General features: G+C 43.6%; 1 protein-coding gene across 1 annotated transcript; it reads left to right on the top strand.

Annotated features, from left to right (window-relative positions):
* The first annotated feature begins 68 nt into the window (after positions 1–68).
* On the top strand, positions 69–9,480 carry npas4l (neuronal PAS domain protein 4 like). The gene is made up of 8 exons (XM_023411651.2): positions 69–5,331; positions 5,521–5,666; positions 5,775–5,874; positions 6,144–6,411; positions 6,503–6,612; positions 6,909–7,044; positions 7,181–8,448; positions 8,552–9,480. The coding sequence occupies exons 1-7, from the start codon at positions 5,154–5,156 to the stop codon at positions 8,430–8,432; spliced, it is 2,190 nt and encodes a 729-aa protein (XP_023267419.1). The 5' UTR covers positions 69–5,153; the 3' UTR covers positions 8,433–8,448; positions 8,552–9,480.
* The last annotated feature ends 4,880 nt before the right edge of the window (positions 9,481–14,360 follow it).

The following is a 14,360-nucleotide window of genomic DNA, read 5'->3' as shown; positions in this document are numbered from 1 at the left end:
CATGTTTCGAGCAAACAGGGTATTGACATGGGCAACATTATACTTGTACAGGAAGAGTTGTGTAATTGCTTACATCTGATTGGCACATATGTGTAGTCCATTTGATTTCCTCTGTATTTTACATATTGATGGTATTGTAGTCTAAAGGTCAATTTCAGCTTCTCACTTTCCAGCTGTTCTTCTTGGAAGGTTTGGATGCAGCCATTTCTGCGGGCTGTTTCAAAGAAGTATTGATCCTGGCTAATGATGATTTGTAAAGCTGTATGGATTTGGTCAAGACAGAACTGGACATAACGATCAATGTTGCTGCCATTTGCTCTGATATGCAACCTCAACAAAATAGATTCTTCAGAAAGCCAGATGTGTCCAGTTTCCACCTCTTTATCTATGGAATGAAGGAGCTACTGTATGTGGCACTTAATAGTTACCAGGTCTTTGAACCCTGCAGTTACCCCAGCCCTGCTTCCTGCTGAAAACCAGCCCCATCTACCCTTGGCCTGTCTGATAGCCCTCACCGTCTACTTCAGTGGGTACACCGCAGCCGTGGTGCCACCTACCCCCCTTGTTAGCTCTCAGACTATCTAATGGGATGTGTGCGGCTGCTTGGGGGGGGGGTATCATTAGAAAGTGTCTTACCCTGAACCCCAGCCCCAATCTTCTTCCCTCTCCTAGCAGTAGTGGCCTGGCAGTTTGTTCCTGTCTGTCACCAGCCCCGTGCTATAAAGTCAGTGTTATCTGCAGTGTTAAGTGCAGGCCACAGACGGAGGGTCAACTTAAAGTGAGGCAGCAGAGACACCCTGTCCCGCCTGGCCCCGCCGCACACAGGAAGCAGGGCTGCGCTGGGTCCCTCTTGTCTGGCTCCGGAGGCCTGCGTCGGCCCGCAACGCAGGCGCTAATGCAAGGAGACACTCGGCCAAATTACTCTCTAATTTCCCTTCAGGACTCAGACGATCCCACTGGCCCTTGAAAATCAGACTGAGGATTTGTTCGGAGTGATTTGTTTTGTCTTGTCCCCCCACCGTCCCTGTTGAGTTCCCTCTCTCAAGTTCTAGTTCTCTGCTCCCAGCATTGTTTAGGCCACTAAATTGGGGATTTGAGAAAAGAGGCGTTAAAGGAGCACAGGCCCTTAGAGGATAGAGGCTGCAGCTGTATGACTTAAGGTCATGCAAAAATGATGGAAGAGAAAGCAACAAGTCACCATTTCATTGTCTTTCCATGCTGACCTCCTCTCACAAGAGTAACCCCTCTGAAGATGAGTGGCAACCTTTTGTAAAAATGCACGGTTTCTACTACGCCTTAGTCATGGTTCGCGATGCTTGTAATCTATTCATCTGCTACAGGGACTCATTTTGTGTGAGTGACCGAGCCTCTCGGCTTCAGTGCGTCATGTTTGCAGACCTGTAGCTTAATTCCCTTCCAGCAGGGGTTTAATTGAGTGACTAATACTCACGCAGTTAAAGCCCTTTGAAGACAAACTGCCATGTCTGACTGTCCCACAAGTCTGTTCAAAAATTAAACAATGATGCATCATGCTGCTTCTCTGCTGAGACTTGGATGATAAATTAAAAGATAGATCTATAAATAATTTTTTTCTGTCGAACAGAGAGAGCTCCAATCCGAGTTTAGCTGTGGTTTGCACGGCAGTACGAACCATGTGCTAGTTAGGAATGAACTGAACTGGTTGTTTTGGTGCTGGTTGCATCATGTGACAGGTTGTTATAATGTGGAAGCAACTCCATTATCAGGTGGAATATTAATTGTCAAGCAGTGACAAAGTATAAGAATAGAGTTGTAGATTTTTATTTTAATTTATTTTGTTACATATTAATATTTCGTCTTTTTCAGCTGCAGTAGAACAATATTAGAACCAAAAAGTGGAGACGGCAGACATCCCGTTCTCCATCATTAAAATGATGAAAATTGATGTTGAACTGTGAAATGTAGAATCAAGAATGATTCGATGAGCTTCATGCAGATGTTTAGTTCCAGCACCTTAAAACACATTTTCTGTTGGTGCCACAGACATCCTGAACAGTTATCACCTTCATACTTCATGACTTTCCATTAATGTTAGGATAATTGCTTACAAACATGATTTTGAATGAATGACATGTTTCAGAAGTTCACTACAGAAAAGATATATTTCTTCTCCTCTACCTCTACTTCTCAGAGGCTCCAAACAACAGATTTTTACACGCTCCGCTTGTGATTTGCTGTTAACAGTCGTTTTTGTGCAGCGCTTCTCTCCCACAATCCAAATGAGTTTATTTTGATTTCTGTTTTTGTAGTTTCGTCACAGCTAGTTTTCTGGGCTCAGTTTGTGGCAAAAGGAAATAGTTTTGTCTTCAAGACAGATGACGAGAAACAAAAATATGAAGGAAGATTTGTTGATCTTACAAACATTATTATTCCAAGTTTGCTCATGTGCAGCTACCTGAGTACGGTCGTGTACCTGCACTTGACTATTTCAATTTTATGCTACTTGATACTTCTACTCCACAACATGTCAGGACACTATTACTCCACTACATTTACTGCACAGCTTGCATTACAAGTTACTTTGTGGATCAAGATTTTTAATGGAAAAAATCTGACTTCATAAAATACAGCACACGGTTAAAGATTACACCTACCTTCCATGTCTTCATAAATCATAAAGGAATCGGTGTGTGGTTGTTTATCCTCATGTTTCAGATGTTTGTGATTATTAGCAGTTAAACCAATGACACGTTTCACCTCGAGACTTCTTACATGGTTTCTTTAAAATAACAGTTCAAATGATCATATAGATTGGAGAAAAGTCAAAAACATAAAAAGCAGATTTCTGTATCAAAATTTATACCTCCCGTTAATCACCTCATGACCCCTCAGATTTATCATGTGACCTCTTGAAGGGTCCCAAGTAGGTTGGGAACTAGTGAAGTAAACCACCAAACCTGTAAATAAACCAGTTGAAATTTGCTACACCTCGGGTAGGTGGTTGAATATTGATGATACACACGATAATGTCATGTATTAAACTATATCAGTCTTTTATGAAGAAACCAGAGCTGTCACTTTTACTTAAAGTACATTTAGCTGAAATCCCTCTCTACCTTTAGGATTTTAAATGCAGAATATTTACAATGGAGCATGCAGCATTACCTTTACACAAGTAAAGGGTCTGAATACTTCCACCACTGTACACCAGTGGGACAATGTCAGCAAAACACAAGTTTAAACTAGTTTAGTGTCTCTACTGCAATGAATTTTTAATAAGAGTTAAGGCTGTTCTTAAATGTGGGTGTTGATTGAAAAATCAATTTTAAAACATGGGGCCTAAGGCGAAATAGTCCCTCTGTGTCAGAGCGTGTTTGTCGGCCAGTAACTTTAATCACGACTGTAGCAGAGAGAATTCATGATACTCACTTAAGACTTTAAGCTTCCACTTGATATGAATCTGAAGTGGAGAATTTTCAGTGGCGATCATTTGACGGTTTCCTCAACAAACAACACCGCAGATGTTTTATGCCACATTTTTGTTTGCCACAGAATTTCTTCTGTAATTTCTTCTCATAATCTTTTTTTTTTTTCTAACCACTTTTACGTCGCTGGGTCGGATCCTGCGTCCTTTCTGAAGGGTTATTTTTAGGGCTCACTTCACTAAATATAACCCGCCTCGATCATTTGTCATCCCGGCACAACAAGTAACATTATCCCATTTTCCCACTTGCCCACCGGCTGAGTTGGATGAGAGGTGTCGGATTTGAGGCTATAAAAGGAGGGACACACACAAAGGGCTTGACACTCATCATCCAGACTGCAGCCTGCAGAGGTAGGAGATGAGGGCGGGTTATCTGTGAGTTAAGACACTTTCCCCACACAGGAGAGTAACTCTCAGTGCAGCTCCAAGTGATTTCATCAGTTTTTACTCACACTGTATTTCTTTAAGAGAATATTGTGTTGCTTTTTTTTTTTTTTTTTACTGTATTTAAAGAATTAAATCAGTGTGTTTTACCCCAACTGAGTTCTTCAGCGTCAAAATGATTATCTGGTGCAACTCCTGCAAATGTCACGTAAAGGCTCCGTGCGCCTCCCATCATCACCATCATCACCATCATTTGCCTGAGGATGAACGCCACTCATTCTGCAGAAGGATCAGGTCAGTGAAACTCCCCTTCCCTCTCTTTGCCCCGCGACCTCTAGTGGCTGAATCATCACCAGCCTCTTGAGAAAATGAAGACCCCAGCTCTGCTCCGTGCAGCGCCTGCACCACGGGGAGCACATGATCCAGTTTTCTCCTGTCTGCAGCCCAGTATGAGAGACATGCTAATCCAGCAACAACGATGCTGTTAAAGGAAACATCCAGCTGCCACAGACTGGCCTCAGTCAGGCTGCCCTGGTGCAGAAACAGCCTGCAAAGACATCACCAAAAATCCCTTTAATGAATGTAGAATAATATGACTGGGGATTTATAGTATAATAATAGTAATTTGTAGTGTGTCTGTGAATTTTAAAATGGGATAATATTAGAAGTAAATCTATAGATAGACTTGAAATCTTGATGGAGCATTTGTAGAGCATCCTAAAAACAGCCCACACACTATTTCAGTTTCTGGATCTTTATTGTTAACATAATACACTGGGATTCAACCTGGTGTGATGATTCTCCTTTTGTGGCACTTAATGTGTCCTTGTGACGTGGGGCACCCTGCTCTGAGGACACCCACTTTATAAGGCAATGAAGGGAGCAGTAGCAGAAGCCCAGCCTCCCTCTTTGTGTGTGACGCCCACGCTGAAGCCCTGGCAGCTATAAAAACCCCAGGCTCTCTGTGGATGGGCCCAGACAGATACTGATCACACAGACTTAGTCTACTGAGAGCCCTTATTTCTGCTGCAGACACAGCAGCTACTCATATCAGCAGTTTCCATAGGAACCCTTGATATTCAAAGTCTGCTTCACCTCTTGGGGAAGAGGCTGGATTGTGAAAAAGAGGCTGGATCAGTTCTGGCCAATTACTCTTTTTTGACTTTTTCTCTTCTTTTTTTTTGCCTCATAGAGGAGAAATGACTTCAGGCCGATTTTTTTGAAATGAAAATGTGGCAGCACTGACAACTCTGGCTCCCCAGATTTAGTTCCCTTAGTTTTCTTCCACCCTCTGACCTCAGCGACCATGGTCTCTCACAGATCCACCAAAGGAGCATCCAAAGCCCGACGGGACCACATCAATTACGAGATCAGGAATATGCGGGCCCTGCTGCCCATCACCCAGGAGGACCAGGAACGCCTCTCCTACCTGCACTCCATGGCTGCCATCTGCACCTACATCAGGAAGTCAGTTCTTTTCCAGGGTAAGTCTGCAAACTTCAGTTACAGTCTTTCTTTTAATACCTTTAAACCTCCAATCTACATTCAGTATGCATCACTGTCACACAAAATGGGACTAAGTGTTGCAGTAGAGAAGGGAATATATCAAAGATAAGAACCTGCAGGGATGCTGACAGTTTAACCAAGGCTGAACTCTCTCTGCCCTCTTTAAGGACTCCCGACTGAGGAGACATCACACTGCTCTCTGCCATACGAGGCCTTTCTTGAAGCCCTGCATGGCTTCATCCTGGTGACCACCACCCATGGGAGGCTGGTCTATGTGTCCGAAAATGTAGCTGAATATCTTGGTCTGTCCATGGTGAGTCTTTTGATTTAATACAATGAACTGTACACATTTTAGAGCCTGAGCATTTCACTCTGGGCTTCAATCTGTTGTATCTAATGGTAAAACCTGTTACTTCAACAGATTGATGTGCTTCAAGGAGACACTTTCTATGACATGGTCGAACGCTCGGACGTTGATACTGTTAAATCAAACCTGGACATCGAAAGCAACTTATCATCAGGTAAGGTTACAGACTTGTGTTGCAATTTAAACTCTGATTGTAACTGTATAATCACCGCACATATCACCATGGAGATTAGTAGCCTTCTGTTGTTGGTACACTTTCGTGCCATATTTCTGTTTTGTGCCAAAAATCTGTTCAATTTCCTCCAAATTCTGACTTAGTTACACACAGTGTAAAATGAAACCAAGCTGGAGAACTGCTGCTACAAAAACAATCGTAAATCAGTCAGTTCCTGATTTTTAAACTACTGTGTTTTCTTCCTTCAGACAGGAGCTTTATATGTTGTATGCAAACCTCCAAGGCCTTCAAGCTGCAGCAGGGCAGCTGCTGCTCCATGCTGGTCAGGGGGAGCTTCCAGTCCTTCCCTCAGCTCTGTCCGTCCTCGTCTGCAGCCTCGCCGCCCGCCACCGAGCCTCTGTTTGTGGCCCTCTGCACCCCGACAGTGAACCGCCTGAGTAGCTCTGACTCGCACTTCTGTCACAGCTTCAGCAGCGTCCACAGACTCGACATGACCTTCACTCAGCTGTCAGAGAGGTACATTTAGACTTCCCTCTTTTTACACAGATATAATCAAAATGTTCTGATAAGGGATACTGACAAACATTTGCGTGTCTTTCTTTTTCAGCGTTGTGTACTTTTTGGGGTATTCAGCAGATGAAATGACCGGTCGATCGTGGTACAGTCTCGTCCACCCTGAAGACCTTTCGTCAAGTGCAGATTCTCACAGAAGTTTAAGTAAGTGTACGATCCATTGCAAGAAAACTTGGACTGTATTACACTCAATACTTGGCAATGATAAACAAGTTCAATTTCCAAAAACAAAACCTTTTTTTATTTGTTTTAAAAACAACTTGAAGTTATTGATTCCATTTAATCAAAGATACTGGAGCTACAGTTGTGGTACAGCGACTTCTCTCTAATGAAACAACCAGCCTGCAAGTCTTTAGAGTTGATTTCAGCTCTGATTTTATTGTGTGCATGTCAATGTTTGTGAGCGTGCATGATGAAAACCGTGAATGTGTCCTCTCCAGTGCAGACAGATGAGGGCTTCCAGGTAGAGATGGTGCTGAGACTGCAGCGGCAGGATCTGACATGGCCCTGGATCTACATTCGAGCTAACAAGGACTCTGAGTGTCAGAGCATCAGCTGCACTAACTACATCATCAGGTATGACAAACTTCACCTCACCTGCTGACCCGAACTGAAAGTGAAAAAGAACAACAACAACAACAAAAAAACAAAACGATTTGGTGCTTTTCAACTTGAAAGCACTGACTTGTAACACGTTGTTCTGCTCTTGTAGTGAAACAGAGGCCAGATTTCTGCGGCAGAAAATCAGCAGCGATGCCCTCAGGCCATCATCTGTGGCAAATTCCTGCCATTTAGCAGCTCCACAGGCGCCCCGCTGTCAGACCTACAGCAACCCTAAATGCTTTAAAAGGCAGAGAACATCTGACAGCCAAAGCGAGGAGCCAGGTGCCAAAGCTAGGAGGGAGTCCGAGCGAGACGTGTACTACGTGGCGCGCACCTCCTCCCAAAGCGATAGCTCACCTTCTCCTTTGGGTGACAGCGCTGCTCTCTTCACCCCTCCCTACAGCCCAGCCTCCTCCGGCTCTCCTCTGCAGCAGGAGGAGCTCAGCCATGACCTCCTGATAGATGTGCATGGATACACAGATCAGCTGTCGTCCTCTCCTGAGGGCTCTCCCTCTTATTACTCCTACCCAGAGGCGGGGCTCACCTGTCACCAGTCGCCTTCCGACTCCCTCCACGCAGCCGCTGAACAAACCTTTGACCAGGGAGCATTTGGGGCGCTCGCTGCCCGCTCTCCACTCCCCTCCTCATCTCCAGCCTATGATTTCCAAGCTTGTACATCTGATGCTCGATTAGTTCCAGACTGCCTGTCTGTGTCCGACATGTGTGAGAGCCCAGTGGACTGTGCCCTGCATCAAGACGATTTCAGCCATCTAGAGCAGCCAGAAGAGAGCAGCCTGGCCCAAGTGCATCATGTGCCCCACCACGTGTTGCCTATACATTCCAGTCTCCTTACCCCCAGCCAGTCTCCTACATCCACAGAGCCTAACCAGTACAATGAGAGGGAGCAGGCAGAGATCAGTATTCTGGCACAGCAAATCTCCTCTCTGGCCAGCAGCTTTGACATGTATCACACCCTGAACCCGCTTCAGCCCGCAGCCACAGACGCCCTGCCTTCAGCCTGCGACTGGCCCCATCACCCTGCTCTCCCTTCAGTCCTCCCTCTTAAGCGCGAGGTGGCCCTTGATGACGGCGTGTTCGACAGCATCTTGAAAGACCTGGACATGGTCGGGAGAAAAAGCAGCACATCCGGCCCTGCTGCTGTGTCGTACAGCTACCAGCAGGGTTTAGTTTGCAGCAGGAGCGGGCCCCATCATTTGGAGCAGGAGCCCCTGGGTGTCTCCGCAGCCACCCCGGAGGACCCACTGCCTGCAGAGCAGTTCACTGCCATGAATCCCTTCGGTCTGCAGCTGGGACACCATGACCAAAACACTGGGTTGCATCAACTCAACCACTATATGTAGAGTAGCATTCAGCAAGGTAATTTCTACCAAACAGTGTAACTGCTACATTCATGATATCCTGCTTTGATATATGAAGGTCACAGATGCTGAACTTACATTTGTTTTCTGTTTCCTTTCAGATGAACTTGCTAAAGAAAACCTGTATTGAAATAAGTCTGTGACTTACTGTACTACCACTTGTATGACATATTGTCAGGGCAATCTTCCTTCACTGGATTCAAAGAAGAATGTGAGCAAAGACATTTAAAGGACGTCTTCGCAAAGACACTGTTTCCCCCCCAGATGACGTATTTCTGAATGTAGAAAAGAATCTAAAGTAGATTCTGTACTCTTCACGACTACAGCTGTCTTCATTCCTCTCGACTGCTGTCAACTGTGTTAAATGTTTTGCTGACGTTTATGTTTTATGAAGAAGGTACTTTTAAAACTGTCAACACTTACATGCTGAAACGGAGGTATATTTTTCTTCTAATACTGAGTGACCACAGTTTACTATTGAGCACTTTATCATGTCATTGCCACAAGAATTTTTACAAATGAGAAGCTGTGCTGTTTAAAGAAACACTACCAAGATTTCAAAGCTACCTGGATGGGCTAACACATAAATCCTTATAGCAAAGAGCCATTTTGAAATACTTGTTTTTAGGTGCCTTAAAATATTTAGACAAGACACTTATCAATTTGCTAAATAGTAATATTTTCATTCCTTATTTTGTACGTGTCTCCTTTTTCTCTCAGTGTGCCATTAATGCTTTCGAGCTGTTAGGAAATAAAGAAAACAACCTCAGTCAGTCATTGTGAATTCAACTACCTCAGTACATCTGAATACATTCCAAGTCTGAAGTCTATGAATTAATTGTATTTATTTGGTATTGAGCACATTGACTTAACCTTACTCACTTAACGGTGTGTATCTTATGTTCATTCCTTCCACATAAATCTTTTCCCACGGTACTGGAACTGTAAATGTCTGAATGTTCAGCGTTGTTGTGTTATTCCTGCAATTTTCTTCAAATGTTTGAAATTCAAATAAATCTAATAAAAAAAACACATTGGGTCTTGTGGTATATTAACTAGGGTATTTTTTTCCCACAAAAACTCAATGCGTATGAACAGAACAATATACATGAGTTACCGCTTTGAATTTCACTTTAAATGAATATTTTAAAATAAATCTAACTTTAATTCCTTTGGTGCCAAGCTGGTAGGTATATCTGCCTGATTAAAATGTGTGGGGCGCACTTGGATCAGCATTTCAGGCAACATTTTCTTTTAAAGATCTAACTAAAACCTGAACTAACTGAATTTCTTGGCCACTTGAAGGCAGTACTACAAGTATGAGAGTGGACCAAAACAGTAAAGTCTCAGCTATCAACCCAAAACAATGGACTGAAAGACACCGACACTGCAGAATAGGGTGATAATTCTACGTGGGTTCATCACCACAAACGACACCTTTCACATTCCACTTAATAACTTGAGTCGTTATTCATATAAAAACATTGATTAGTACGGCTTTAAAATACATCTTTTTTGTAGGAACAGTTACTCATAACAAATGGGTCTGTTGTGTGTTTTTTATGTGCACTTTCTCCATATCTGATCAGGCTGTGGCTGGATAAACAGCCCCAGCACAACGTCTCCTGGCCTCCTCAGTGCTCCATTGATTTTTTACATATGGTCGGACCAATGAGAGCATATAAACGGTACACGGAGGAATCAATTACGTGTTTGGACAGATGTGCAGAGTCAATGCAAAAATGAATAGTTAGACAAATAAGAGAATTGACTGGGCCCTGAGGTGACTCATGGATCACCGTGGTTAAACAGAGACGTATCTCCAGAGTAGCGCTCGATGCACGTGCATGGATGTGGAACAAAACGCTCACAGGGGGCACTACGGTCACGCTGCTGGTGCAGTGTGTGCAATGCAGAGCCCCTGTGTTTTTCCCATGCAAGTTAAAACAGCCACTAGATGGAGTGATAGCTCCAACAGCCTCCCACTAACACAGATATCTGCATGCCATTAGTGTGATATTACTTAAACAAGCTTGAAATAAAGTGAAGGAGGGGTGTGTGCGTGTGTGTGTGTGTGTGTGTGTGTGTGTGTGTGTGTGTGTGTGTGTGTGTGTGTGTGTGTGTGTGTGCGCCAATAAGAGCACAAAAGGACATTGTTCAGTCTGCTCATGAGCAAACAGTCCAGATGCCTAGTGTTATCCATGGAGACCTAATTAAGAGTGATGTCTGTTGAAGGGTACGATGGCAAATAAAGTTCCTAACAAGTCCCCACATCTGCTCTGCTCCAGTCTTCCTGTATCACGCAGCGTTACCTGGGACAATAATGATTTCCCAGAGGCATGGTGACACCAAGTCCGTGGCATCGATGCACTTGCCCACACCAAGGAGACAGCACGAACTCACCTTTTCACTTCACCGACACACACGATGAATACTCGACAGATTACACAACACAGCGGTAAAAGAGTCTGCCACTTTTCTGTTGTGTGATTTTAATTATTAGCCCCTGGTGGCAGGGTGTCTCAGTGTTGGTGATTTTTCACACAGAAATCAAAAATATTAGCGGTAGATGTAGTGGTGGTAGCAGATCAGTGTGTGCAATTAAAATGATGTTAAATACTTCAAACAGAATAAACCTGATTCGTAGATTTCAAGATAAAGGTAAACCAGATACAAACAAAGGGAGGAGGAGTTGGAGGGTTCTGTGTGTAGTATCTTAACTGCACTCTTGTGGACAGAGACCTCAGATGTCACACCTGGAATCCACTTAAGCCACTCTCCCAATTTGAGGCTCACTGCCCCCAATGCTCCTTATACCACTGGGACTGTAGTAAAGATCCCTATTTTCTTTGATTTCCCTCTTCCTCTCTTCACCTACTTCACTTCTCTTCCTTTCCTTATCACTGATTGGCTCTTGTTTTCTCAACCCTCCACCACTTATTTACTTGATTGAGTTCACCTGGGCACTACAAGATTATTTAGGGGCTCCACTCCATGCATTCACTCTTTTTTTTTTTTTTTACCACCTTCACATGGGGTGGCAGTTTCTGAACCCGCAGCACATGTGTGTATTCCTTTTTTCATGTTGAAATAATTAACTGAGAAATAACCATTTGTTTGAATGGCCTTCGTATATTCATCCTGCATCCTGACCTGATGCCCATGGCGATAGTAAATCAATACTGAACCTCCTACTTAAAACTCGGACCACTTTGGCCTTCACCTTTCACATCTGTTCCACTTGTTCCTTCAGCCACTGCTACTTCTCCATGTGCTCCTTCTGTCTGATGTTACTGTACCGCTGGGGCTGCCACATCCATCACAACTGCCCTCCTCTGCTCCTTGTCAACCACCATGATGTGTGGTTGGTTCGCCAGCAGCTGCTTGTCAGTGTGAAACTTGAAATCCCACAGGATCTCAACTCTGTTGTTCTCCACCACTTTTTGCTGGTGTGTCCGATTGGGACTTAAAGGAGTGGTGAAGTGCTGTAGGAGTCTGCCAGTGGAAGTGAGATCTATATATATATATATGATCCTGTGAGGTGATTCATCTGGTGTCTGAGAATGGCACCATATGGTAGAAATGACAAAAGAGAAACAAAGGTAAAACTGTCGTCTGCCCTACTTCAGTTGCTCCTAAAGTGCTTTCTCGGTTGGATGGCTGGAGGGCGGATGCTGAGGGAAAAGCGCATCACTGCAGTTAACCAGGGCAGCTCAGATCCTTTTCAAAGCTGTGCCTCCCACCAAACAGCTAGGTTTTCATATCGTGCCTCACTGGTGGCTTCTCTCAAATGATTACCTCATTTACTTCCAAAGAAAAACTCTTCAAATTGAAAGTCTCGCTGATTTCAGACAACAGGGCCTCAGGTGGCGCTGGCTTGTCTTCGTTTATTTACCGGCTTCATGCTTTTATTGTCACTGCAACCAGGCTTGAGGGCTCTATTGAAAGCTTATCTTGGGGTATACATTTATTTTGAAATAGATGAAGATGTGGAAAGCCGTCCAGCTCAGAATGTGATTTGTTTATTTTGTTCCGGGATTGTTTGGCTGATGGAAGCGGTGACACAGGCGATGGCCGCCAAGGTCACAGGAGGGCATCGTGCGCTGTCATGAGGGAGATCTGAGCTGTTATTGCATGTTAACCTGAACCTGCTTTTTCATCCTCCACACTCCATGAGGAGATCCTGCTCACTGTGTAATTCATTTCCCCCCTGTCTTAGTGTATGAAACAGCCAGACACTGCTTTGGCTGCATCACATTTTCATGTCTATATGGTTGTTGTCCCACTTTTCAAAGGAGGCACATCACCTGACTGGTGTTGGTTCAGTCAGCGCACACTGACACTGTAATTGGGTTAAACAAAAGGACCCAAAATAGACTGCAGCCTGTTTCTCCAGGACCCCTCCTGTTCCTCCTGTTGCCATGCCTGAAACTGCAGCTCTGATTCAACACTGGATCCCAGTCATGCAGTGTCAACATATCCTGTTGATATTCACGAGGAAAAGGCCAGCCAACCAGGGAGAAGAATACAAACAACAGCCCAACGGTGGAGCCTACTTGCATATGAATGTTTGATTTATCTTCTACTGTTCTGTCTCAGGGATGAGTTTGCTGCTTAAGGCAAGGCACCTGTCCACAGAAGAGACATAAGCATCTCGCTGTGAAAAACATGTTATCCTTTGTAGATGGAAATCCTTGTGTATTGAAAGGAAAAAAAAAAACATTTTCTCACATAAGGCTTTCCAGTAGGGACTTTAGAAAATGTGCCTGGATGTAATATTGTGCTTTGCAGGAATCCCAACCAGATTTTCATGGTTTTATGCATAAGTTATTTTTTTTTTTTCTGCAGAGACAACACTACTAGTTTTAGGGAGGAAAATCTCTCACTATATTGTGTATTTACACTCCATAAGCTCAACGAACAGCATTCATAAAATCAATGCTCTGTGCTGGAGTTCCAATACACAGCAGCACATAGGTTGATCTCTGTAAGACACAGTTTGATTTTGTCAAGCGCTGCTGTTGCTTGTGCAGTAATGTGGGTGTTTAAAGTAATTGATGAAAATAGCAGTGACTGTTAGTGATTACCCGCATGTGGCTGTACAGTCAGGAATGCACTGCGTATACTGTGCATGTATGCAGGGCAATGTATCATAAACATGTTTATTTCTGCACTACTGCAGGTTCCCAGGGGTAAACACAAATAAACACGAAGGACTGTGTCTTCATGGAGGACTCGAATAGGGGCTGAAAATGAAGTGAAAAGCAATTAATTAACTGAGCTGCAATTAGGACTTTAGAATAAGTAAATGAATTCATCAATAAATAGAATCAAGTCAAAAGGGATTTATAAATGACAAAATAATTGCGGCATGGCTAAATCAGAAATGAGTATTAACACCTAATTAAATGGTGGAATTTGTAAATCAATTTGATAACCCAATTTTTAATTGGCGAAATGCAATAAGCTAGCTAGCAGGACATGCTAACGGCCGCTGCTTTCGGTCAAGCAGATAAACATTTTGGCTCTTATAGTTTTTGTTTTGGACCCTCAGCACCTTCCAGAGGAGTCCAAAGCTTGACAGGAGGGTGATCACTGTTTGCAGCAGGACTTTCATGAACGGATCATTGGTTCCTCATTTTCCTCTCCAATATTTACATGGCATTTTGTGGTTTTGTTATGGCAATAATTTGCTAATCCACTATAGGATGTAAGAAGAGTGCCCATATGTGCACGTTAAAACAAATCACATGTGGAGGTTTTCTGTGATATCTAATGCAAGTTAACGTTGCTGTATTACTGTCTGCCACTTTAACAATAATGAGTTTTTGGGCATCAGTTTCACCCACTTTGGGATGCAGTAAGTCACATTTCTTCGCCGTGTGACATTTCATATAACAGTTCCCTGTT

The sequence above is a fragment of the Seriola lalandi genome, unplaced genomic scaffold, assembly GCF_002814215.2.
Source record: "Seriola lalandi dorsalis isolate HSWRI2012SDOR001 ecotype SW California unplaced genomic scaffold, Sedor1 jcf7180002054470, whole genome shotgun sequence".
Taxonomy (NCBI): Eukaryota; Metazoa; Chordata; class Actinopteri; order Carangiformes; family Carangidae; genus Seriola; species Seriola lalandi.
The sequence above is the reverse complement of the archived record's forward strand: the minus strand, read 5'-3'. Positions and strand labels throughout refer to the sequence as shown.

Coding starts and splice junctions, on each gene's coding strand:
- npas4l (XM_023411651.2), top strand. CDS start 5,154: ATGGTCTCTCACAGATCCACCAAAGGAGCATCCAAAGCCCGACGGGAC. Junction 5,667..5,774: donor AATATCTTGGTCTGTCCATG/GTGAGTCTTTTG, acceptor TTACTTCAACAG/ATTGATGTGCTTCAAGGAGA. Junction 5,875..6,143: donor CGAAAGCAACTTATCATCAG/GTAAGGTTACAG, acceptor TTCTTCCTTCAG/ACAGGAGCTTTATATGTTGT.